Genomic DNA, 27,401 nt, shown 5'->3' with positions numbered 1-27,401 from the left:
CCTTGATTTTGACACCTTGTGTCAGCGGGTGTTTCTTCCATAGGACAAGGTTCTCTTGGTCATGTCGAAGACCAGATCTCTCCTGGTGATGTAGGAGAAGTCCCTTCTCTGCTACATGAAGTTGCTGGGCACCATGCTATCCATATTTGAAGCAGTTCCCTGTTCCCAATTTCATTCCCAGATGTTCCAGAGGGAGCTTCTTTGGAAGTGGTCGAAATCCCCTCTTTCTCTTTCCTGCCATTGGGGGACATTGTGAGACATTGAGGGGGGGGGGTGGTATAGTAGTGGGCTCAGGAGTCTTGTCACTTTAACTGTTAAATCTTTGGACTCCTCCCCTGCTATGCCCCTCCTCTCCAGAGAGATACTCAGTTTTTTGTAAGTGACTTAGAGTTAGTTCACTGGAGTATAGGCTCCTGCCTATACTCTGTTTAGTATTTAGGTTACATGTTTTTATTTTTATTCCTATTTAGGTGCAGCGCGGGATCCCATACAAGACCCAGCAGAGTGAGTAGGACCCAGCTCTGCTCACTCTGGATCCCAGCGCAGGTAAGTGAAGCTTAGCGCTCATTTTACCAGCACCTCTGCCGGCATTAGTTTCTAAGGGTCATTAGAAAAGTTTATTCAAAGAAGGTTGGCTGCAGAACGCACTGTGAAGTAGCGACCGGGGAGTGAAGCTGCATCAGCCTCTCCTCCCTTGTCGCGGTCAGCTTGCCGGCAGGTCCCCGCTCTCCCTGGACAGTAACGAGCAGTTTGGGGGACAGAAGCAGCGCTCACACTCGGGAGAGGTGAGTTGGCTGCAGCGAGGACTCGCGCTGCACTGGGCACATTGAATAGTGCGCGCCATACACTCCTAGGCGGCCATTGGTGGATGGGGCCAGTGAGACTTCAGGAAGCAGAGCTGGCAGCACCAGGAAGGGGAGGAGTATGAGCACAGCTTCCTGCCTCTGGTCTTCCCGCGCGGTGAACGGAGAAGTCACTACTTAAAGTGTGCAGCACTGCCCCGGGATCCCTCTGCTCTGTCTTTCCTCCTGGGATATCCATCTCTGCCCTAATCGTTACAGGCTTGTATGATTATAGAAGCATTTGTGGAGGTGTTATATGTTAATTCTCTGGTCTTGTGAGTTATTTCATGTAATAGGAATTTTCACAGACAGTACTATACGGCCTGTTTAATATTTGGAGTGGTGCTCTTTGCAAAGACTTCCTAGCACAGGAGACATCTATTCTGTCGTCTCAATTTGTCTGCATTTCTTTTAATAATTATTTTAAGAAGCAGGACAATGGCGGAGAAGGGGACAGCTAAAGGCAAGGGTCTCTCTGTGCCTGCTGCAATGTATTATACCTGTGCAAAATGTAACACAAAACTTTCTGTTGGCAACACAGACCAAAATGCCCTTTGCGCTACTTGTACTGCGGACGCTCAGAGGCGAGACAACTCAGCCCATGAGGGATCTTCTGCAATGGTAGAACCGCCCTGGATGCAGTCCTTTTCTTCGTCTATGGAGAAACTGACGTCCGTGATGCTGCGGGTTATAGAGGTACGTGAGAACACTACCCCACTTACACTTGCAGGCAGCCAGTCTGACGAGAATGCTTCCACATCACAAGCAGGGTCTACCCACAGGGAAGATAGGCTAGTATCTATTTCCCAGAGGGGTAAGAGAGCCATTACTGATGCAGGTCTGGACATAGGTCAGCTCTCTGATCTCTCCTCAGCAGAGGAAGGTGAGGTAGATATAGACCCGGAAGGGGAGGCTCTCTATGATTCTGACTCTGGCTCCACGAGTGTGGATAGTCTTATTTTGGGAATCAGGCATGCCTTGGGGTTGGCTGATCTGGAGCCCGCAGCAGCTAAGGGTTTCTCCTTATTTAAGAGACCTAAGGCGCAGTTAGCAATATTCCCGCATTCTCCAGAAATGTTGGAGATTATTTCTGAAGCTTAGCAGAAGCCAAATAAGCAGTTTATGAGGCCGGGAAAGTTTGTCTCTTTATCCTCTGCCTCCTGAGGACACAGTAAAATGGGAGATTTTGCCTAGGGTGGACACTCCGGTAGCCCGTTTTAGCTTCATCCTCGGCTATCCTTGTCCAAGAGTGGATAACCCTTAAGGATTACACTGATAAGAAGTGTGATCTGGCTCTTCGCTCAGCTTATACCGCTGTAGGAAGTTTGTTTAGACCTAATATGGCTGTAGCCTGGGCTAACAAAGCTGTGCAATTATGGATGGAGGCTTTGATTAAGGGCCTTAGAGACAACACTCCGCGTACAGAGCTTGTAAATCTAGCTGAGCATGTACTAGAAACTTCGGAGTATGTAGCGAACGCTGCCATGGATGCAGTATCAGTAAATGCCAAGGCCTCTGCTCTTATTGTAGCAGCTCGTCGTAACCTATGGTTACGGACTTGGTTAGTGGACGCAGACTCTAAAAGAGCTTTAGAGAATTTACCCTTTGACGGATTAACTCTATTCAGGGCGGAGCTCGAAAGGGTTATTCAGGAGACTACGGGGGGGATGATGTGGTATAAGTGAAGATGTTTATAGTGTCTTTATTGGGGCTTTATTTTTTATTAAATGTAGGGGGTTTGAACGAGAGAGTTGTGGTATTGTAAACTTTTTATTTTGTGGACTTACATGTGTCAACAAGTGACATGCACTTGGAGAACACTTCATCATCATCATCATTTATTTATATAGCGCCAACATATTCCGTAGCGCTTTACAATTGGGGACAAACATAGTAAACTAATAAACAAACAAAGAGGTGAGAAGGCCCTGCTCGCAAGCTTACAATCTATTGGACAATGGGAGTTTGACACATGAGGTAAAGTCTACATTTGCAGTCGGCCCAGCCAGACTGCAAAGGTAAAAGTGACTCGTAAGCTAAATGATCCTGTCACACAACAATGTTGGTTAAGGGGTAGTTGTATAACAGGTGGTAATAGGGTAATGTAGTGAGGTTAAGAGGGTGGTTGAGGAATATTATAAGCTTGTCTGAAGAGCTGGGTTTTCAGAGAACGCTTGAAAGCTTGTAGACTAGAGGAGAGTCTTATTGTGCGAGGGAGAGAATTCCATAGAGTGGGTGCAGCCCGGAAAAAGTCCTGTAATCGGGAGTGGGAAAATGTACTGAGTGTGGATGAGAGACGCAGATCTTGTGCAGAACGAAGTTGCCGAGTTGGGAGATATTTTGAGACAAGAGAGATGTATGTTGGTGCAGCTTTGTTGATGGCCTTGTAGGTTAGAGTATTTTATATTGGATTCGGTAGAAAACAGGCAACCAGTGTAGAGACATACAGAATGATTCAACAGAGGAATAATGATTTGCAAGGAAAATCAATCTTGCCGCATCGTGCAAAATAGATTGTAGGGGTTTGAGTCTGTTTTTGGGAAGGCCAGTAAGGAGGGAATTGCAATAGTCAATGCGGGAGATATGTGCATGAATTGAGGTTTTTGCAGTGTCTTGTGTGAGATGTGCGAATTCTGAAAATGTTCTTTAGATGTATGTAACATGATTTAGATATAGAGCCAATGTGGGGAACAAAGGATAGGTGTGAGTTAAGGATTACACCTAGGCAGAGCGCTTGTGGGGTGGGATTTATGGTCATGTTATCAACAGAGATAGAAATGTCAGGTATGCTCTTGTTGGTGGGTGGGAATATTATTAACTCTGTTTCAGAAAGATTAAGTTTGATTTGGCAAGAGGACATCCAGGATGATATGGCAGAAAGACAGTCAGTTACACGGGACAACACAGATGTCGAGAGATCCGGAGAGGATAGATAAATTTGGGTATCATCCGCATAGAGATAATCCTGAAATCCAAAGGAACTTATTAGATTTTCCAAGAGAAGAGGTATAGATAGAGAACTGATAAAGGAAGCGGAGCAGAGGTGGTCCCAGAGAAATTAACAGTGAAAGAACGATTAGAAAGGTAGGATGAGAACCAGGATAGAACAGTGTCTTGAAGCCCTAGGGATTGCAACGTTTGTATGAGAAGAGAGTGGTCAACGGTGTCAAATGCAGCCAAGAGATCCAGGAGAATTAGGAGAGAGTAATGGCGTTCAGTTTTAGCAGTGATCAGATCATTGACAACCTTGGTCAGCGCAGTCTCTGTGGAGTGTTGAGAACGAAAGCCAGACTGAAGAGGATCCAACAGGTTGTTTGCGGAAAGAAAGCGTGTGAGGCGAGTGTAGGCAAGTCTCTCTAGAAGCTTGGAGGGGCAAGGGAGTTGAGAGATGGGACGGTTGTTTGAGAGAGAGTTTGGGTCGGAGTTTTTTTTTTTTTTAGAATAGGAGTAATCACTGCATGCTTGTATAGTGATGGAAAGATGCCAGTAGAGAGTGAGAGATTACAGATTTTAGTTAGAGGTGAGATGAGCACAGGAGACAGGGATCTACCAATTTGCGTGGGAATAGGATCAAGAGGACAGGAGGTAGAGTATGAGGATAAGAAGAGAGTAGAAATTTTCTCTTCATTTGTGGGGTCAAATGAAGAGAGGGTGTCAGAGGTTGGGGGGAAGGAATTGAGCCAATTGCTTTTCGAGGAAGATACCAATTCTAGTCTGATCTTATCAATCTTGTCCTTGAAATAGGAAGCAATATCCTGGGCACTGCTAGTGGATGGAGGGTTTGGGGTGGGAGGATTGAGAAGAGCTTTAAATGTCTTAAAAAGGCGTTTGGGGTTGGAAGCCTGAGCATAGATAAGAGATTGGAAGTATGTTTGTTTTGCAGTGTCCAGGGCATTTCGATAGGAGCGATAGATAGAAGTATATGTGCAGAAGTCAATAGAGGTGCGAGTTTTACGCCAGTGACGTTCTGCTTTACGGGAAAGTTTTTGAAGATATCGCATTGCTGTATTGTGCCACGGCTGACATCGAAGTCAACGTGTAGTATGTAGTGTTCAATGGCTGTTGCTAAGGTTTGGTGAAAATAAGGTACTGCCATCTTGAGGGAGGAGGATGTAGAGATAGGGGAGAGAAGGTGTTGGAGAGAGGTGGAAAATTATTGAATATTAATAGAATTAAGATTTCTGCGGGTATGAGGAGGCTTGGTAGAGTTAGACAGTAGAGAGTTTAGAGCAGTGGGGGTGAGCGTGTAGCTGATAAGGTGATGATCCGAGAGGGGGAAGAGTGTGTAGAAAGTGAGCATAGTCTAGAGAAAACAAGATCAAGGCAATGGCCATCCTGATGAGTAGATGATTCAATCCACGGCGAGAGGTCAAGTGAGGAGGTTAGAGAGAGTAGTTTGGAAGCAGCTTTGGAAGGTGGGTTATCAATGGGGATGTTGAAATCACCCTGGATGAGGGTGGGGATGTCTGAAGATAAGAAGTGAGGGAGCCATGCAGAGAAATCCTCAATAAATTGTTGGTGTGCTCCAGGGGGATAGATCACCGCAACACGTAGAGAGAATGGATTAAAAATGCGAATAGCATATACTGCAAAAGATGTGAACATGAGTGATGGGACATTTGGTAGAACTGTGAACGTGCACTGTGGGGAGAGAAGTAGTCCAACCCCACCTCCTTGTCTGCCTTCAGGTCTGGAGGTGTGGGTGAGTTTGAGGCCAACATGTGAAAGTGCTGCAGGTGAGGCAGTGTCTGATTGCATGAGCCATGTTTCAGTTATTGCCAGAAGGTTGAGGTGTTTTTGAGAGGAAGAGATCATGAATGGAGGTAAGTTTGTTACAAACAGAGCGTGCATGCCAAAGGGTACATTTAAAGGACTTTGGAAGAGAGGGGAAGCAGGTGTGGTTCTCCAAGTGCCAACATGCCCTGGCTGCCATGGGTATGCTGGTGCTTGTAGTTATACAAGCATCAGCAAGCCCACACTGTTTATGGCACCCTGGCTGGCTGGGACTTGTAGTTCCACAAAACAAAATGGGATCAGTTTTTGTTTTTTACATTTATATAGCCGTTATTACCCTACACCCACCGCCCAGGGGTGTAGGAAGAGCCCTAGTGCATTCAGCAATGGGCTGGTTGTCCCTAGAGGGGGGAGGGGGGGGGGGGGCAGCTTGTTTATTTCAGCAGACCCCACTCTCTAGGAAATCCAGCCCAGCGCTGAACAGCCTGAGGGTGTTGTCACTATGGCAGAGCGTGGTCCGCTGCTATAGTCCCACCCACCCCAGGCTGGTTTGCTTAGTGCTTGTTAAGTGAAAGTCTGGGGGACCCCATGCAAAATTTTTCCCCGATTTTCACACAACCAGCAGTAGGTTGACAGCACTAGGGTTAATATTAGCCGATTGGGGGACCCCATGCTTCCCCCCTTACTGTTATCTATTTTTAACACTTTTGACAGCCACCGGACCAACGGCTCTATAGGTATTGAACAGTGATGTGTTTACTAATCTCGCGGCTCGATAAGGACAACACAGGAGAATTGGCTAAACGCGGGAGTGTTTGACATCGCATCAAATCGCCAGAGATGACCAGCGATTTTGAAGATCGGGGTAAAAATCACAGCTTAATACATTTGATAACTCAAACTTTGCCCTGATTTTAAAACACTGAAAAAAATCCGCCCGTGATACATTTACTCCCAGGTATTTTATCTTCTTTGTTGCCACTTAAAGTTGAAGGTTGATTTAAGGATTTCTGAGTCGCCATGGGAGACATGTAAAAGGATGGCCCTCTAATCTTCAGCAAATCATTTTACAGCCAGATATTTTACTGTTCCTGCTAGAGGTTGGAAGGCAAGATTCTCAGTGGGTTTATGACAATATGACGTCCTTTGCGAAAAGCGAGATCTTAAAAGTTGCTGTTCCCCACCTGTAACCCCTGAATGTTGGGGGGGGTCAGATCTAATGTGTGTTGCCAGTAATTCGATTCCAGGGTAATGGGCAGTACTGTCTGATCCCATTGTAAAGAGGCCTTATCAGATGGGGTGCTATTAATTACAATTTTAGCTGAGGGGTCTGCATAGAGGTTCATTGTGTCATTTTGATAATCCTGTTATGCCGAAAGACCTGAGCTTGCTTTATAATACTCCAGAAGATTATGTTGAACGCTTTCTCAGTGAACAATGAGAGAATGTGTGTGTAGAGGACCTACTGTGATATATCGACGAGGTTGAGATTAAGGATGGGCAACTATATCATTGTGTTACAGAAGTATATTATTAAGGCACCATGCCATAGGTTGGGTTACTAAATTTGCAAAATCTATAGATATGGTGACATGGTCAGACCTGATTAGTGGGTGGACCTGGGCCGACTGCTAGAATACACATTTGAAAGTATGAGACGTGAGAGTAATGGTGTGTTATGGGGTGTGGTGAGTGTTTTGCAAAATGTGCCCGGGTGAGTATAGTGACTGGAAATTGAGGCTATTCGGAGGGGTATGTCCACAGTCCCGGCAAAATATTTTCTATTTTGTATTAGTATTTACAGAAGATATTTGACACAGTGATGTACACCATAGGCTATCTTGCGTGAAGTAGCTCGGTGCATACCCAGAAAGTAGGCAGACACATATGTTCCTATGCAGACTTGCGTGCTTCTGGCACTTATGTCCACCTGCAACTGGAGAGGTGGGAGGTGGCAGAAAAGGGTCATGCAAATGCAGACCAAGTACACTAAAGTGTAACTTTCGCCCACTTTTGTGTCCAACTCTGCATCAGCTCCTGTGTTATTAGTATATGAAGCACTGTAGTTAGATTGTTCTGGATTGGCTGTTTTGTGTATGTCCTTTTTTTATAACATATGTTGCTAATTGGATGGCAGTTCCTTACTGGCTAACTGAATAGTGTTAGTCATGGTACCCAAGTAGGCTCTGAAGCTTGCATCTAAACCTATAGTCAGGCAATGCAGGTTATTGAATTGTTTTTCCTGGTTTATCAGTTGTCAACAGTTGCTCTGTCTAGTGAAATTTGTGTTTTATAGGTAACAGAGTGAAAGCTATAAACACCAAATTAATATGCAAGTCAAGAAGAGGGCACTTTTATCTTCTCTTACTTTAGGCTAATGATCATAGCAACCATCAAGAGCATTTTGTGGAAATGCCAAACAATACCTTTTGTACTCTCCATCTTTCTATTGTATGACACTCCGTAATAGTATCCAGCCTTTGTGTATATAAAATGTCCTCATTTCTGTTGCCCAATTCAGCTAAGAAGAGTCTGATATCTGACCCTTAAAGCATGGCCTGCTGAACGGATATACCAGATATATATGTACAGTGTGTGCAAAATGGTATACTCTTGAACAACAACATGAATAACTAATAAAACAAGCAAGTTTAATAACTCACAGGGATATTTTGCACTGCATCTAATACTAAAGGGAGGGGTAATTTTTAAACAAATCTTTATGTAACAAAGACCTCATATTTACAAAACAAGCTTGTGTGTCACTTTTTAATACAATATTATAAATACAGTTTGATGAGTTCATCACTTATAGCAGAAGGAGTCAGCACTCCCAGATCTGTAAAAAGCAGTGTGATTAGGGAGGGCGAAGTGTAGTCAATCCAGGGGTGCTCTTTTGTGAGGTCCTTTTTCTGCTGCTGTGTGTCTGCTTTGTACTAAAAGAAACAAAAAAAGGTGTTGGGAAGTTAATATATAAAGCATGATGTAATAAGTTGGAAAAAGAAAATGCTCCAGGCTTGTAACAGCACTATAAACAAAAGGTAATTGATGGCAAGCAAAAAGTGCTAATCCTGTTCAAGAGAATCACCTCTGCCGTGCAAGGTTTCAGCTCAATCACAAGCAAAACATATATGTCACAAATTACTAACAATGTGGAATGTCTCACCTTAAAGCTGTCTGGTACATCTCTTTGATTGAGTGGGAAAAGTCGCACAAACTTGAAGCTTTCCGCCACCACATAGAATGGTTTATTCTGAGCTTTCGCACATACTGCCACTTGATTAGTGCCAATCTGCAGTGAAGTCAATAACATGCATTTAGCTTCTCATTATTAAGTGGAGCATGTCGCTGTAGAATACCAGTATATGGTTTTAATGCAATAACTTAGAGCAAATTAAGCAGAAGACAAACATTTAAACATTACGGGCCTGATTCATTATGCAACGCAACCTGCACACATGTTGCATTTTTAAAACAAGTACGGAACTTGAGTGTATGCGTGTCTATATTCAACTCCAAGTGCATCTCAAGATATTTTTCCATTTGAATCTGAGTATAAGGATGCTCTGCCTAAACAGTGCTTGTTGTATGTTAACAGACAGGAGGATATGTGCAATATAAATATAAAGTCCTATGAGAACACATGCAGTAAAAAAATAAAAAGAAATTATCAACTTATAATACTATAACCATTAAAAAAAAAAAAAAAAAAAAAAAAATTTTTTTTTTTCTTTTACATCTATGATACTGACACAAGCAACTTCTTGCTTGGAAAACCAGTGCTTGTTATTGTTCATGTTACAAATAGCACAGCAGACTTTTGTCAGGGTGACATCAGGCGATGTAGCTAGACACAGTTCACCTGCCAACAAGCTTGCATTGGTCGCCCCAGCCACAAAAGCAGACAATGTTTTATCCTCATAAAATGCCTATATCAGAATGTTCTTGATGCATATGGTACATACAATGGTATATATAGTTCATCTTCTTTGCATACACATGTTCTGTGCTATCTAGTGAAAATACGTGTAGTTTTTAATACAAAGACTATGCAGTGGTCATCACCATCAGTCAACACTTACACCTGTCCTGTAGCTGCGGCAAATTATATGGCTAAAACAAACAAAAAAACTGGAAGAATGGACTACAATACGATCTGCCACAGGTCTGTTAGCACTGGCATAAGTAAGTCACCTAGCAATCAATTGCTTAGAGGACGGCCATCCTCGTTTAAAGGAGTCAAACAAAACAAATAAAGAATCCGTGCGGTGAATCTTTGATGTCCTCCTGACAAATTCTTAGAGCTCTGACCACATCCAGAAACTCCATGGAACCTGTCCCTGAAGGCTGTGGGCCACCTGTGAATACTGGAACCACTATTTCTTGGTTAACATGAAAGCTGGACACCACATTTAGTAGGAAAGCGGGAACTGTTCTGAGGACCGCCCTATTCTTGTGAAAGATAAAATATGGTTCATGACATGAGAGAACACCCAATTCGGAAACTCTACGAAATACCACTTTCATAGTCAAAAACTTTATTTCTGCAGTGCGCAATGGTTCAAAAGGAGGCCATTGAAGCATATTAAGCACCAGGTTAAGATCCCAAGGGCTGTTGGTGGAACATATGAAAGCTGGATATGTAGGACTTCTTGCAAGAAGGTCCCAACATCCGGAATGTCTGTCAAGCACAGGTGAAAATATACCGAAAGGGCCGATATCTGTACTTTCAGTGAACCTAGACGAAGGTCCAGATCCAAGCCATCCTGGAGAAAAGCCAAAAATCGTGGAAGATAAAAGGTGGCAGTGTAACATGGTAGGCTCTCCTACCATCTGATGTAGGTTCGCCAGATGCGGTGGTAAATACAAGCCAAAACTGGTTTTCTAGCCTGAAGGAGGCTGTTCACTACTCGTGGAGAGAACCCTCTGGACCTTCACAGGTTGGCCTCAACAGCCATGCCATTAAATTGAACCGAGGCAATTCCTGATGTGTGAATGGTCCTTGCTGAAGGTCTTCTCGAGAAGGTAATTTCAGACCCGGACCTACCACTAGCTACAGAATTTCAGAATGCCAAAACTCGCCTTGGCCAAGTGGGAGCCACTAGTATGACTGGGAGTCCCCCTTGCTTCTCTCGTTGAAGGACTCTGGGTATCATAGGGATGGGAGGAAATGGGTATTCCAACATGAAGTCCCATGGCATCGTCATTATGTCGATGGCTAACGACATGGGGTCTCTTGCTCGAGAGCAAAACTGGGGTACCTTCCTGTTGTGATGTGATGCCATTAAGTCCAGGTCTGGGATCCCCTCATCGTAGGACCAGAGACTGGAAGATCTTCGGATGGAGCGACCAATTGCTTGGTGTCCATGAAGTATAGTCTGGGCGCTCTGCAAGGCCATTAGCATGGCTTTTAGCTCCAGAATGTTGATGGGGAAAGAAGCATCCCGAGCGGTACAGAATCCCTGGGGCTGTAACTGCAGTACCACAGCCCCCCATCCTGTCAGGCTGGTGTCTGCCCCATGGTCCTGGATCTTCGTAACCACAAAAGGACCTTCCCACTGTCAGATTGTCCTGGACCGTTCCACCACCTTCGCCTCTGGTGACAATTGTATCTGTTGTCCCTCTAATTTCAAATGTGATCCTGAACACTTCTTTAAGAGGTCCTACTGGAAGCAGCGCGAGAAGCTGACCATAAGGAATGGTCTCGAAAGTGGATACCATGTTTCCTAATAGACGCATGCACAAGTGGACTGACGGTCTGCGGCAGGTCATAACCTAAGTCGGCAGGTTCCTCGATTTATGAGCCATCCGTGCGTCTCCAGGGTTCCGATAGTGAGGACCAGGAGATGATTCAGCAGGTGAGCTGAGGAGGCTTTTATGAGCAGATCCTCCAGATAGGGTAGTATTTGCACTCCTCTGGCATGAAGACAGGCTGCCATTACTGCCATTATTTTTGTAAACACTCTTGGTGCTATCGAAAGGCCAAATGTGAGAGCTCTGAATTGGTAGTGAGATGGTCCCACTGTGAATCTGAGAAGGGCCTGATGAGCCTTCCAGATAGGTATGCATCCTTGATGTCTATAGACACCATAAAGTGATTTGGTCCCACTTCATTAATAACCCGAGGGATTCCATTCAGAACCTGACCACCTGTAGGTGCCATGTTTAACTGCTTTAGATTTAGAACAGGTCGGAACAAGCTGTCCACCTTTGGGACCAAAAAGAGATTGAAGTAGAATCCATCTTTTTTGGTGTTCCAGAATCTGGCGGATGACTCTGGCGGAAAGAGAGAGCCAACACATGTAAGTATCGCCTCTTTCTTTCGAGGGTCACGGGGTAAGCTGGTTGCAAAGAACCGTCGAGGTGCCGGACCAGATAGGTCTATAGTGTATCCTCTCATAATGATCCCCCGAATCAAACGGTCTTCTGAGGATGCTGCACAATAATCTCTGAACAGTAACAGAAGTCCACTCACTCTCGCAGCCGCAAGGAGGGGAGGCGAGACTGTCAAGCTGTCTTTCTGGAAGCTTGGGAGATGGACATTTCGTGGAGGAGGAAGACCTACCTCTACACGATTGTCCTCTAGAGGCCGAAGTTCTCGGTCTATGTGTCTGGCCCCGGCCAGTGGAGCCCCCACAAATGGACTGTCTAAATTAACCAAACCTCGGTGTCCTAGGTTTTGGGGCATTTACTGGGAGGAAGCTGCTTTTGCCTCCTGTAGCCTGGCAAATTATGCTGTCCAGTTCAGGGCTGAATAACACTCCCCCCAGAATAAGGGAGTTATTTGAACGACTTTTTTGATTTTGTGTCTGCATCCCAGGGCCTGAGCCATAAAGTTCTCCTGGCCGCTACTGCGGTTGCACAAATAGATGAAGAAATGGAGGCTGCATTCTGGGCGGCCCTGTATAAGTATCCGGAAGCAGGGTAAGGGGGAGCAATTCCGAATTTTGCAAACAGCGCAGCTAATTGGTCAGCCCATGCTTCCATAGCCCTCGCAACCCATGCCGTTGAAAACATAGGTCTGAATGATGTAAAAAGGAGTAAAAAAAATAGTATCCCCTGCTAAGGCTATGTGTTATGCAATTAGTATTCTATATTTTATTAAAAATGCTATTGCAACAACAACTTATATTTCTGTATCATAGATAGGGGTATATTGAAATGAAAGAAAAGTGGTACTTAGCCTTCTAATCAGGCTAAGAAGTCTTATGGAGCAGGAGAGGTTTGTCAGCAACTCAGTGTCCCAGAGAATGTCTGCTGCTCTTTTTCCCGGGCAGTGATTCCCCATCTTTAGGAGGGGACTTGGTATATTCCAATATTGCAGCCCCTGTCGTTGCGATTACCGATGCTCTTTGCCAGTTGTGGCAGTGCTGGTATATTGGTCTTGAATAAGCGTGGCAGCGCTGAGTAGTTTTTAAAAGAATAAAAGGAAAAAATATAAAATAAAACTTCCGATGTTAGTGAGAGTCGTCCGGCTCTCACTGTCTAAATAAGTGTGCTCTGTATAGTTAACAGAGCACACTGCTGCAACAATTTAAGTTAAAATTTAGTAGAAAAAGGAATAATTCCTTCCTGTCATTTAAAGTAAGCCCCTTGGGCTCTTAACTAAGACTGGAGAGGCTACAGGGGGTTGCAGACGGGAAGGGTTTGTCAGCTTTGATACATTAACAAAGTTAACCTGTTAAGTGCCAACTCCACCTCCACTCTCACAACCCATGGTAGCCGTGTCCTCCAGATAGGATGAAAGAAAATTAATTTAGTTTTGCAGCAAAGTGATGAATCCTAGATCATAAATTAATCAGTGAAAGCTTGTTATATATTACTGGATTTACAGAACAAATCTTCGTATAACCAATATAAAACTTATATGAATATAAAAACATACAAACAATATACAGAAAATATTATGCGCCATAAAAAAAAGATGCCACCTGTGTCATGTACTACAACCAGAAAGGACACAGAGTTGTAGGAGAGGACACAGTTTGCCGATGTGGAGGAGTTTAAAGCCCTTTATACTTTTGAGTTTTTCAGACTCCATCTGACCATCTGGATTTACAGTTATCGTGGGGGACGGAGTGGCAGGAACACCACCAGCCTTATCGAGTGTGGATCACCGGCTCATCAGGCTCCGCTATACCCAGAGCAGTTGAAATTGCTTCAGATGAAATATCCAGCTATCTGGTAAGGTGCTTGCTTACTCTTTACATGCCTCTCTATGTCCAGATATTATTACACTTTCTTGGACGCACTGACTGTGTGCCTAGGACACTGAAGAAAACTCCACTTACTCACGCCTATACAGACAATATGTGATGAATATTGGGTTATAATCTGTGCAGCAAGCTTATTTGTGCCGAGAGCTAAATTGAGCTCCTTCATTGATTGACAACTATAAACCCGTCTGTGGATCTATACTATTCAGTTTTGGAATTGGGATGATTGACATTTTGGGCTCATTATTTCTTTTTTTACCCCGATAGATAACACATTGGAGGACGATTTTTCAGCTTAATTAAGCCAACCTATAGCTATATGGTTGCAATTATGGGTTGTAGTACATGACAAATGTGGCATCCTTTTTATGGTGTATAATATTTTCTGTATATTGTTTGTATATTTTTTTAATATTCATATACATTTTATATAGTAATAAATTACCGCAGTATATGTATTTTTGTGGTTTAGGTTTACCACTGAATGTGGTTTTCATTAAATTGTTGTTTTGGGGAGACTGCAGACCCCTTGCAATTGGTGATCCCAACCACAGCCTATCAAGCGCCAAAAGATATCTTGTGTTTGTTTTGTATAACCAAGTATTCAATACCCCTGCTATAAAAACAAATTTGCCTAACAAAACCAAAAGAATAAGGAATTTGATCATTGGCAAATTAATCCTTGTGATCCCTTGACTAACACTGCTTCTGGGACAACTGGTCTAATATACCCAAATTGAACACAATTGTTTTGAAACCATGGCTTCTACTGTGTAAGTCTTATCTGAACAGACACATGGCAACCAGTAAGAACTGTTTGGTGGAATAAAGAGTCAAAAAACAAACTTAGATCACATCATTTCTGGATTTTGTGGGGGGGAAAAAATTCATTCAGATAACAAAAACTATTAAATGAACTCTAAATTACCTTGTTAATGATTCCTCCACTCTCTACTACTCCTTCAGCTCCTACAATCACCAAGTCTACTTTTTCCATTATATAACTGACAAAAAAAGAAATCATGTAAGTTATCACATTCACAAAAGTTCAGTCACTAAACCTCTGAACTGCCGCTAACTCACCCAACTGCAGCATCCAGGATCACGGTTACTGGAACATTAATATTCTGCAGAGCATTTGCCATATTTTTCCTATCGGACAGAAATGGACATCAGTTGTGATTACTACAGTACAGTGTTCAGCATTTATACTGCTCATTCAATTAACACCAGGGGGTAAATGTATCAAAGTGAGAGTTTTCAGGCGGGTTTGAAAAGTGGAGATGTAGCCTATAGCAACCAATGACATTCTAGCTATCATTTTGTAGAATGTACTAAATAAAATGATAGCTAGAATCTGATTGGTTTTTCAAACCCGCCGGAAAACTCTCACCTTGATACATTTATCCCTAGGGGGTAAATGTAGCTGCGAGTTTGCGGCGGGTTTGAAAAGTAGAGAAGTTGCCTATAGCAACCAGATTCTAGTTATCACTAATTTAATACATTCTACATGATAGGTATATTCTGTGCACAAAAATACATGTCACCCTCTTTACAACACAATTCCTCACCATACAGTTATGGCCTATTTTTAACCAGAAACTATATTCAAAGAGCACTATCCAGGCTAATGCCACCAGTTATTTGCACTATATTTTCTGAGAAAACGCATATTTATTTATGATAAAGTGTCAGGTTTCCACATCTGCACGATAAAAGAGTGGGCAAATGGAAAGTATTTTTGTAATGTTTTACAACTTTCTATTTCCCCTCATGCCCTCATGGTCATAACAAGACCTTATCATGTATTGTGTGCGACACAATACATGATAAGAAGGTCATGCCATTTTCTACCAAACCCTCCACACTGATCTTTGCAACCCAGGATGCACTCTCTAATTCCATTACTGAAATAAGCACAGCTCTGGCGCCGTTCAGTACTGAACAGTGAATATCCCCAGGCAGCTGAACATAGATAAAAAAAATTGCTAACTGCAGCATATGCTTGCTTGTCTACAGAAAGAGATGCAACGCCTTTTATCCCTGTTATTCCTGCCCTATTATGGAATTCAACAATGTTGGCATTATGGAGGTGGAGCTTTATAATAAGAGATGACACAACCAGACATATATTCTTACCCTGCCAGGTCTGGCTGCGATTCAGTGACGTAAACACTAAAACGCTTGTTTGCGGCTGCAGCTTCTTCCAAGACCTTTAGGACCACCCTGGAGTAAGCATGAGTTAAAATTTTCTAGAAAGAGAATAGGATTGAAAATAATACATAATCATGTTACAGTCATTCATATGCAGATAAGTCTGAAGTGGGAGGGGCTATACCAACATGTACCTAATCTCAGCCTTAACATTTTAAGAGCAGTATAGGGATGTGAGGCTCCTGTATGGGGAAAGACTGTGGTGTCAAAAGAATCTCTTCATAAAATGTTGTTCATACATCCAACTTGTTTATAATAGCATCAATAGCATGCTCTAATAAACAGATGAGGTTGTCACTCAATGTTACCTCAAAGACCAGTCTACATATGTCTAAGCCATGATCAGCATGTCCGCCTGCCTACCGGACATTAGTAAATGGCAAATTAAATTTCAAGTGTCTTAAATATTAAACAAAAAGTAAAAGATATTAAGAACTTGTCTTATTTTCCATAAGAGGGGAACACTACAGATATGCATGCTATAATCATGTATCTGAGATGTGACATGATTAAATCTGCTACTCTACTTGCATGTGTTCAGTATTTTAACATGAGTGACAACTGTTCTACATGTGATACATTGTCCATCATCTCTAAAACAACCGCCCATGGGATTTTATAACAACAGTACTGCATCTAGCTTGCAGATTTTAAGAGGGACAAGCTGGTATGACTTGTTTATTATGGATATGAACATGGAAATATCTCATACTTACAGCTCCATCTTTTATAAATGGGCAGCATAGTTTGGTGATCTTGTCCCGTGATAAAGAGATCCTTTTTAGAAAGACCTCCCCTCTTTCACTCATCCTTTCTTTGCACAAAGCATAATTCTGCAGGAGAAAAAAATGAATATGGCTAAAACTTGCAAGTGAGCAACATTATTATCAGGGACTGGACACGTGAAATACATAATCTGGATTTTTGCTTTGTGCATAAAATGTTCACCTCTTAGGGCTAGATTTACTAAGCTGCGGGTTTGCAAAAGTGGGGATGTTGCCTATAGCAACCAATCAGGTTCTAGCTTTCATTTATTTAGTACCTTCTACAAAATGACAGCTAGAATCTCATTGGTTGCTATAGGCAACATCCCCACTTTTTCAAACCCGCAGCTTAGTAAATCTAGCCCTTAGTCTGTTTCAAGTATAACAATGGTAACGTATAAGTATATTACAAGTGACTGACATGTGGTAACCATATTATGTACAACAGGTAGTATGTTATTCTATTTAACACTGGAGTTAAAACAGGTTTTTTTTATAGATACTAAAGCTATATAATCATATATACAGCTATTGTACTCTACAAGTTAAGAAGATTTTACAGATTATTACAGTTTAAGCGTTCTTCGTGCATTTTCCATGAGATGAATTTGGAAGCACTCTTCTGTGATTCCTGGTCCCACAAAGATATATTTATAAAACGTATTGCCATCTACAAAAATAATGACACTGATGTATACGAGATAAAATACCCTCTTCTGTAGATCATTGTAATATTCAGTTAAATTAGCATAATAACGCTGCAGGCTAATCGTTATTATACAAAGCAAAAACAAAGAGGTCACATTAATTTCCCTTATAATTTACAACATGTTATTTATTAAGTTTTAGTAATGCCTGACAATAACTTATAACTACCTACTATTTATTCATTTCTATGGTTTACTTTAGTCATAATATATTTACACAGATATTCATTGATTAGAATAAAGAACTCTAGAGTAAACAATCACCCTGTTAATAGTAAAAAAAAAAAAAAGTACGATAGAAATTGTTTGTGATCACTTACAGAATGCTCCAGTTCTGAAGTGAGAGTGATGAACCTTAGAAAGAGTTCCCCTCCGGATGAGACTGCGACAGAAGAATCCACTTTAGAGAGTGTTTCAATTGAATTTTTTAGACTTCCAATCAGACCTTGTATAGTTTCACCTGTAACACAATTACAACAATTACATGGGGTTGGTTTTAGACTTTTACTTTAACACTTCTAAACACAAAAGGAAGAGATATCCAGTGGATGAAGTGAAGTCAGATGTTCAGACAACCTTTTCATTTTAAAGGAAAATGAAAGCCCATTGACAGTTGAAAAAATAAATAAATAAATATATATATATATATTTATTATACATACACACATACTGTGGTGCTTCTCTATCTTACATTATTCTGGGACAGCAGAAAGACAGAACTTGTGTGATAGGCTTGTAGTCTTAAGACTTGTGGACTAATATACAGTTGTTTCTAAGCATGCATAACAGATGTGAGAGGCCAGGCTATTATCTTTTCAATCTTGACATGTCAGCTGACATCCCCAGTTCATAAGTAGATAGCAGAAACAACTTTATTAATGTATTATTCCACCAGAGGGATGGACACAAATTTATAAAGCTGAAAATAATTTTAAAATTATTACTTGCAGGATGTAAATAGAAAATGCAGAGAGTTTCCTTTAAATGATGCTGCATTGGAGGGGTATTAATTGGAAAAGATTTTTATATAAAAATATATAATTTGCTCGTTAAAATTTTGGTCATGTTGTACAACCAAAATCAAAGCATTTGTGAGAACCTTTACAACATATTATTGCCATCAATCATTTTGCAGTATATTTTGTTTTTATAAAGAAGCACTTGTTTAAAAGGTGTAAACTAGCATGAAAAATCTTATGTTTCCATCTCACACATACAATAATGCTCAATGGCTGCTTATTGCTGTACCTTTATCCTTTTTCAAAAACTCCAGCAGGGTTCTGATCGCTGCAACAGCAGTAGCAACATTGGGGTCCTCCTTCAGCTGACACTTAAAATACTCAATTACTTCTACATGGATAAAAGAAAAATAAATATTTGCCAGTTTGTTTCAAGACTATAAAGGTACAATGGACATAATGTGTACACAGTGACATCATACTTTTGGTTTTGCAAAAAAACATATATGAAAAAATTTGTAACCCAATAAAAAAAAAACCACACACTAATTCTGCTTCACACTAATTCTGCTTCTAAACTGAGAAAAGTGAAAATGGGCATAGGAAGACATTTTTGCAATTCAAGTAACTATAGCAGTATACAGAGTTTAATAAAATGTTATACCCAGTTATAAGAGGATATATACATCTAGGTTGGTTTTAAACATCGTGAGATCATTTGGTTGGTCAACCAAGTGGGGCTTACCAGGTGCTGCATTACAATTTTCAAAAACAACTAAAACAAAATTACAAATTACAATGCAATAATTTTAAAGGTGATCCCAGTACTGGAATATTTTATTGCATTCCCTTGCATTTCAGATATTAAAATTATGCAAAAAAACATGAATTATAAGGCTTTACACTAGTGTTGGCAAGTATGTGAAGCCGATAAGCCTAATGTTACTATTAAGGAGATGTGTACCCCACATGTTATACTATAACACTGTAAATCTGTAGCAGTTACCGGTCTCGTTCATGGCTGGTGTCTGTGCCCCTCCTAGAGCCGCTGGTAAGATAGAGAGTGTAGATGGGGGTGATCTAGGGAGAGAGGTGTCACTGCAACTGCAAGATAATGATCCTCACGTCACCTAGCAGAGAAAGGGTTAACGGCAGCATGGCGACCTGCAAGTCCCGCCCACTACGTGTGACGACATCAGAGAGGGACGGAAGTATGGTATCTCCATTCTGTGGTTAGTGGCTTATTATGGCTTCAGGTGAGTGTGTCCAGTGACATGCGGGGAAGTCATGTTGTGTGACAGCTGTATGTACACCTCTGCTGCGCCACATATACTGAGCGGCCATGTTCTGTGCACATACAGGAGAGCATGAGATGACTGGTGGACATCTGTAGCTCATACAGGCTACATGCATATGATAGTATATAATAGAAGCATTCACTGTACATGTGTTAGCAAGAAGCAGACATTCTGTAACATAAGATGTGCTGGGTGTGCACATTTTTAAAGGGTTGGGGATATGCAAAATACATTCACAGCACACTGTCATACAAGTATGTGCCACTTCAGATGTGGCACTCACCTGTGCCCTTACATAGGGCTCCAGTAAAGAACCCTATACAAATAATATTCCAGCCTTAGCCCCACGCATTGTATCAGGTTGAATCACCAAGCCATACATAATATTGTACCTGTCTGTGCCCCAGGACACTGTTCTGCCTCCATTGCTTCCATTCACAGAATTCTATAATGCTGCAATATTACCGTGACAAGATATTATAGAAACCTGTGCCGGGAATACATACCAAGATCCAGCCCTAATGGTTCCCATCCAGTTAGAGCAAATAAAGGAAGACATGCAATTTGTCCAGCCCTGGCTCAGAGCACATCCACTATGTGAACATAGCACATGTGCTTCATAAACCACAATGTTAATGATAATTATATAGACATTGAACACAGTTGTTCAGCAATACTGATATAGTAAGGCTCATTTATGAACTTTCAAAATACCTTTTTTATGTGAAGATGTGTCTATCTGTCTGCATAGAACATATATAGATGCACACACACATTCCTCTTTTGGAAACTGAAAACGTGGATGTGCTAACTTTTGCAGGATTGTGGGTGTGCATGAAAATGCATATGGTGGAAAGGGTAAAGAAAAAGTCACTTTGAAGTCCTTTTTTTTTCTTCTAAAATACTGTCAGTTTCAGCTCCATTAATGCTTTTCTAGTGACTGGCTTTATTACATGGGTATTAATGTAAGGATAAATGTGCATAAATACCCATGTATTATAGCTATTCACAAACAAAATGATAATCATGTGGGTACAGTGAGAGGTACATGAGTATGCCCAGCTTGCATTTAGCTATGACGCCTTTATCCACTCAGCTACCCCCATAGATGCTGCCACCTTGACATGTGGATTCATGTTCTTTGTGTTAAAACTGTCGCATTTGAACAAAAATAGGCGCATGCCATTGTGAAATGACACAGCCGCTACGGAGGCTCATTGCTATACATCTATGACCCTTACTACACACACTCAATGACATATTTGCTATTGTTTCATATGGTTGCTACTGAATATGTTTTTGTTTTTTGTAGAAGATGACGTTAATCTTTTAGTAATTGTGGTTGATGTGAATCCTATATGGTGGGGCCAGCAGGCACTCAATCAATCCGTGGTAAGTATTTAGTCACCAATCGGTTACATTCCTCTGCAAACTGTTCTCAAGCTTTTACATTTTGTTCACATTTTCTTTCTCTTTACCTAATAGGTGACACTGCCAAAATGCATCGACGCTGTTATGGTGATGGGGAATTCACACTTATTTATGGGCCGTAATAATAAACTTGCTGTAATTGCCAGCCATTTACAAGAAAGGTAAGGTGCTATTTGTTAAAATGGAAATAGTGATTGTAGTGACTTCTAGTTTAAAAATACAGTGGAGATCTGTTTAGCTTGTTAAATTATTAATACACTGTGGTACAAATATATGAAAGTAAAATATGTGGTCTTAAAACTAAAATTAGTATGAGGTATTTTACCTTATGATCTAAATACACATACAGATCTAATCTCTATAAATTAAGTCCCTTCGTCACTCCATCCTCATCAGCTATTTATATAGCGCCACTAATTCTGCAGCGCTGTACAGAAAACACACTCGCATCAGTCCCTGCCCCATTGGAGCTTACAGTCTAAATTCCCTAACATACACACAGACAGACAGATAGAGAGACTAGGGTCAATTTGATAGCAGCCAGTTAACCTACTATTATGAGTGTGGGAGGAAACCAGAGCACCCAGAGGAAACCCACGCAAACACGGGGAGAACATACAAACGCCACACAACTAAGGTCATGGTCGGAATCAAACTCATGACCCCAGTGCTGTGAGGCAGAAGTGCTAACCACTAAACCACCATGCTGCCCATCAGTACTTCTTACTAATATATCTTGACGTTCTACCTGTAGCATATACATATGTTCTTAATATCTAGTTTTGATTGTGTGATTTGTTTTGCAGCCGCCTCCTTTTCCCAGGCAAACAGTGGAGGTGTGGGGACTTGTCTGGAGAATCTGCTGTTCTGGAATCTAATGCATCTGGCAGTAAGGACGGCAAATATGAGTTACTGTCTGCTGCCAATGACCTGATCGCTGATGACATCAAAGATCTCATGACCAGAAGTAGGGAATGTGTAAATGGCACTAGTCTATTATTTAAAACGAAAAGTTTTTCTTCAGTGCTCTTGAATTTCAAATGAATTTCATATGTATGTTTTACATAAAGCAAATGTTCTGGAACTTTTTGGAAAATTGATTTAAGAAATAATTGTCAGTCATACACTTTCAGTTTGTGGTAGGAAGAGGATTTAGCGCTTTTCATACTATTTTTATATCGAGAAATATGTTGTGGATTGAGCCGTATCGCTTTTCTTTACAGCTGGGGAAATGAAAGGACAGCGGACAGACACTGTCCTCGCAGGATCTCTAGCAAAAGCTCTGTGTTGTATCCTTTTCAACCGACATAGAATGGGAATAAGAGACTTGTGATGATATATTCAGGCATCAGACTTTGTTTTTTTGTTTGTGTAAACTACATAAAGCAGAATCAAATAGTTATCTTAAATGGTTTATGTGAACCAGCTACAATTAATGTGCAAATATATATGAAAAGTTTCATCAACATACGTAAAGAAAATTTTATATTTTCATGTACACCAAGCTTCCAGTGGTATCATAAGTCTGCTTAGGAAATTATGCCGAAAGGAATCTAACAAGAGAACATACAATTTAAAATTTCCTCATACCTTACTCATGTTACCTTGGCTTCATACTAACAGCATTACTGTTAACTGTGTCTGTGGCTGCATTTCTTAATGTACTTTGTGGGATAACATTTTCAAAAAATGATGCATGGACCTATCCATGTAGGGATATTGTTTGTAATTTAGTACATTATTTTTCTTAACATAGGTATTCCAGATATTAACAGGATAAACAAAGAAACTAAAGGTATTTATGTATTAAACATAAGTGTTTTTAGTTATTGAGGTTTGCTGTGTAGTCTCAGTACAAATGTTATATCTGATTTATTTTTTATTTAAAATACAGCTGGGCAGGAAGTGAAATCCAGGATACTGGTAAGAATGTGAAGTGGCTGCAATTTGTTTGTATAGATCTGTAAAGAAATGTATTTGTCTCTATTTTCCATTAAGACTTTGTGCTTTTGCTGTAGGTCATTAAGGCAGCAGAAGATAGTGCCTTACAGTATATGAACTTTATGAATGTCATATTTGCCGCACAAAAACAGGTATTTTATTTTGTATTTGAAAAGCTTTCTTAAGTTGTAACTCTACCATGGTCACTGGGTGTATTTCCTTAGTCCTCGATATATAAAGAATATATAAACAAGTGTATAAAGCACACTGGCAATTATCTTCTATGGGAAGCCAACTGAAGAAACATGTTTTATCTTTTATTTTACCCCCAGAACATTCTCATTGATGCTTGTGTACTGGACTCCGAATCAGGACTTCTACAGCAGGTACAACTTCTCTGCCAAGTATTAGGTCTAATTGGGGGTGTATCGGATTAGCATACTGACATGTCATTTGCTGTACTCATAATACACGTTAGCGTAAATTAATTCTCTTCTGTGCTACGATCACAAATTATAAGTGTTCCTGTCACCTAAATACAAAATGATGTTTGCAAACATCACAAGTTTGTGACACCACAGTCTTTAGTGTTCAAAACATGACACTGATTTGTACAAACTTACCTTGCATGGGATATCACCAGAATTCAATTGCATTGGCAAAGGAAATCTCAGTGATGTCGATACTAGAAATTTCCTCCATGCTAGCAAACCTGGGTCCAGATTGGGATATTTAAATCTGCTATTTCCATGCAAGGCATACTTGTTAGGTTTACATTCGCATGGATTTAATAGTAAATTCTGTTGTAGTTACTAATCTATGACACCTAAAGGTTAAAAAAAAGTAGTAAGACAAAGGTTTAAATGTTAAAGCAGCATTCTCACATAGAAGATTTGTTTCCTTTTAGTATAGTAAGTTAAGTATTTTTTAAGCATGCATCTGATCATTTTGCTTAGCCATCCTCTCATAAGTCACTATTTCCTTTTTAAAAGCTCTGTTGTTGGGACGCAGTCAGTTTGCTAAACAGGCTCAGGATTCTCAGCATGTCATATGAGGAGGGACAAGGAGAATGTATCAGTGCAGATAGTTCAGAGGGGTGTTACAAGGCCTCTCTGCTCACTACATCATGTGACTGTGGTTGCCATGGTAGTCTATGACCTACTAATTGTCTACGCAACATGCTTATATCTCTGAGGCCATCACATCATCCAGCATTATTTTATAGTAAAGACCCAAGTACCACAAAAACAAATTAACATAAAAACCTTTCTATGCCGTCCCCTGAAAAGTTCTGCCTTAGGTATGTGCGTTGTTTGATTATATAGTAAATACAGTTCTATTTATATGAAGATTTTCTGTTTCCACAATTAAACAATCATATATGTTAACCATTGGCTATGTAACATCTTTTGGCCAAAGACAAAGCAGAAGCAAGCTGGCAGTAGTTATGTGTACATGCCAATTCTATCTGTGCTTACAGGCTTGTGACATAACAGGTGGCATATACCTGAAGATACCCCAAGTCAACTCTCTGTTGCAGTACTTGTTGGTAAGATATTTTATATATTGAAGCCCTGCTGATAAAACAGTCCATATATAAGTTCCTTTCTCTTTTAGTTTTAAATCTTTGCATTCATATATCTCACACATAATTATAGCAAAGAGTTGATTTTAAAATCTGGGTATCGAGATTATTTTGCAGTATAGTTTTCCACTCATTTGTTTTCTGATATATTTTAGGTCAATAAGGCAGCATTAAATAGAGCTTGAAATATATCATTGTTTCTCAGTGATTGCTGAAGATAGTATGACATCTTTCACATAACTAAGGAAATAGCATACTAGGCTACATTTCAGAAAAATATTTGGGCATTGTTACATGTAATTTATTTGCTTCTTATCCAGCTTGGTTTGTTTTGTAAACATATAAACATGTTATGTTATTTTATATGACGATTGTATTCTCTGTTGGACAGTGGGTTTTCCTTCCTGATCCAGACCAGAGGTCCCAGCTGAATCTTCCACCTCCTGTTCATGTGGATTACCGGGCAGCGTGTTTCTGCCATCGGAACCTGATAGAAATTGGTTATGTTTGTTCCGTCTGTTTATCAAGTAAGAACTGGCAGAGCAAAACTCGACTAGCTTATTAGCAGAAACATTGCAATCTCTTATCTTTATAACAGACAAATTTCTATTGCTCATACCATTCCATATTCAGTTACATTTTTTTAAATGTGCACATTTTGGATATGGGAATAAAATACACATGTACTATAAACATGTTTATATAGCAACGTATCCCTGCTCAGCACTTGTTTTGTGGTGGATAATTGCTCCCATCTAATGCCTTCATAGAGGATATTCGCAACTTAGCGATAGATCAGCTGTTGCTCAGCAATGAAAAAGTTAATTGTGTATTACAGGAATGTAAAACAGGCATGCAGCCCTACAGATACCCATTTCTGTTGCAGTATTTGCCATAACCTCTAAGGCAAAACATACACTTGTTAAAAAAGAAGACATGTCCTGAGGACTCTTCATCTACGATTGTTCAAGCCTATATTAGTAGACACTTCATTCCAGAGTTTTAACAGTTCATACATGAAAATACATTTTAAATGCATACACATGGAGACTCATTCTGTAATTTACTTAGTACTTGTATAGAAAATAATGTATAGCTTTGGACATGAATTTATGCACACTACTAGTCAAATGTCTATTAAGTTTCTTGTTGTTATCCGTTACAGCACCTTTTTGTGCACCAGTTTCTACAAATGTCCCCTGTGCTCACTGTCTCTTTACAACCAACTATCACAAATTTGTAGTTCATTGTAAATAAAAATAGTACAGTTTGTACATCTACAGAAAAACAGTGTTACTTTTCAAATGCTTTCCTCTAACTGCAGCTTGTATCGTTGTTTTTTTAGTATTCTGCAATTTCAGTCCCATCTGCACTACCTGCGAGTGAGTATTGTCTGCTATGTACTTCCTCATTTATGTCACAGATCGACATAAAACTAAACAGTGTATCTATTAAAAACAAAAAACATTCCTTTAAACACAACATTTTCTTCTCTTAACAGGACTGCCTTTAAGATCTCATTGCCCCCGGTTTTGAAGGCCAAGAAGAAGAAATTAAAATCTATGTTTTAGAAGTAGGACTGTTTGTTTTATAGATGACACCAACAAGGCTTGGATGAACTTCTCAGGCATTCTATAATAGTTAACACTATGTAATAAATTAAGACTTGGGTGTCAAACAGCTTCCAAGTTATAATCCTCTTGCCACAAGGAATGCAATGTGGAAGCAGAAGACCAGGAATCGTGGCAGGTGCACATATACAGCATGTGTGGCAATACAACTTCCCGCGTAAACCACTGATTTATATTCCAAAAGAGTCATTCACTTCTACAGGATAAACAAATGACAGTCCGATATTGCCCAGTAATTGTACTGTGGTAAGAAGGTGTTTGCTGGTTACAGAATATTGTGTCCCCAGAAGAATACTGTACTTTGATATTTTATTTGTTTCTACTATTTATATATCTATACATAAATGTAACCACTTCCCCGAGATCTCCATACAGCCGTATTTATTCTATAGGTTCCACCCCAGCTAAAGTACATTAAGTAATAACAGAACAATATAAATATTGGCGGCCCCTTATCGATGCTAAAAATAGTATCTTATACCAAATATACAATCACCTTATAGTGGATTCTTGTGAATAAACTAATCATTGGACACTAATGTGAATTAAGAACATACATTTTAACGATGTTGACTTCCCTTTTTCTGTGAATAAAAGTCCCTTTTCTTCCTTGAAGCAAATTCAAACGGTGTGTTATAGTGTAAAAAACACTTTGATATGTATGGCAAATGTCATAAAAAAGAAAAACAATCACAATATAGTGTAGTATTTTTCTACCAATAAATCTTTATATCTTAATTATCACCAAATGAATCCGTGATATTGCATAAAATGTGAAAACAACTCTAATCACCAACTTAAGCAATTGTGAACCACAAAAAAAGTGATAACAAAATTGCAGTATATAAACCTCCCTACATAATTGCACTAACTTCAGTACCTTACATAATTTTCTTCTTATAAACAGTCGGTCTCTATCTCCATCTGTATCAGCATTTTATAGAAATTATAGGCCTTGTATTGTAAACCCATTACCAGAAATCTTGTTTATCTCTGAAGAAAGAAGGAGAAACACAAAATCCAATCCTGGCATATTTCCCTTTCTAAAAAAATATATTTTATTTTATTAAATAATTACT

The 27,401-nt window shown here is 40.2% G+C and overlaps 2 protein-coding genes across 2 annotated transcripts; one reads left to right on the top strand and one right to left on the bottom strand.

The window, feature by feature from the left end:
- Positions 1-8,206: 8,206 nt before the first annotated feature.
- Positions 8,207-19,619, bottom strand: EIF2B1 (eukaryotic translation initiation factor 2B subunit alpha). Its single transcript, XM_075177274.1, has 9 exons — positions 19,443-19,619; positions 18,726-18,827; positions 17,798-17,937; positions 16,723-16,839; positions 15,932-16,044; positions 14,876-14,944; positions 14,721-14,796; positions 8,743-8,868; positions 8,207-8,512 (listed from the first exon to the last, which is right to left on the bottom strand). Exons 1-9 carry the CDS (start codon positions 19,453-19,455, stop codon positions 8,357-8,359), a joined length of 912 nt encoding a protein of 303 aa, XP_075033375.1. The 5' UTR covers positions 19,456-19,619; the 3' UTR covers positions 8,207-8,356.
- On the top strand, positions 19,585-26,942 carry GTF2H3 (general transcription factor IIH subunit 3). The gene is made up of 13 exons (XM_075177261.1): positions 19,585-19,692; positions 21,047-21,126; positions 21,220-21,326; positions 21,972-22,132; positions 22,389-22,454; positions 22,931-22,960; positions 23,060-23,088; positions 23,184-23,258; positions 23,439-23,492; positions 24,587-24,655; positions 25,083-25,218; positions 26,037-26,073; positions 26,193-26,942. The coding sequence occupies exons 1-13, from the start codon at positions 19,683-19,685 to the stop codon at positions 26,260-26,262; spliced, it is 924 nt and encodes a 307-aa protein (XP_075033362.1). The 5' UTR covers positions 19,585-19,682; the 3' UTR covers positions 26,263-26,942.
- The last annotated feature ends 459 nt before the right edge of the window (positions 26,943-27,401 follow it).

Source organism: Mixophyes fleayi, chromosome 1 (genome assembly GCF_038048845.1).
Source record: "Mixophyes fleayi isolate aMixFle1 chromosome 1, aMixFle1.hap1, whole genome shotgun sequence".
Lineage (NCBI taxonomy): Eukaryota > Metazoa > Chordata > Amphibia > Anura > Limnodynastidae > Mixophyes > Mixophyes fleayi.
Note: the sequence above shows the minus strand (reverse complement) of the source record. Positions and strands in the feature narration are given on the sequence as shown.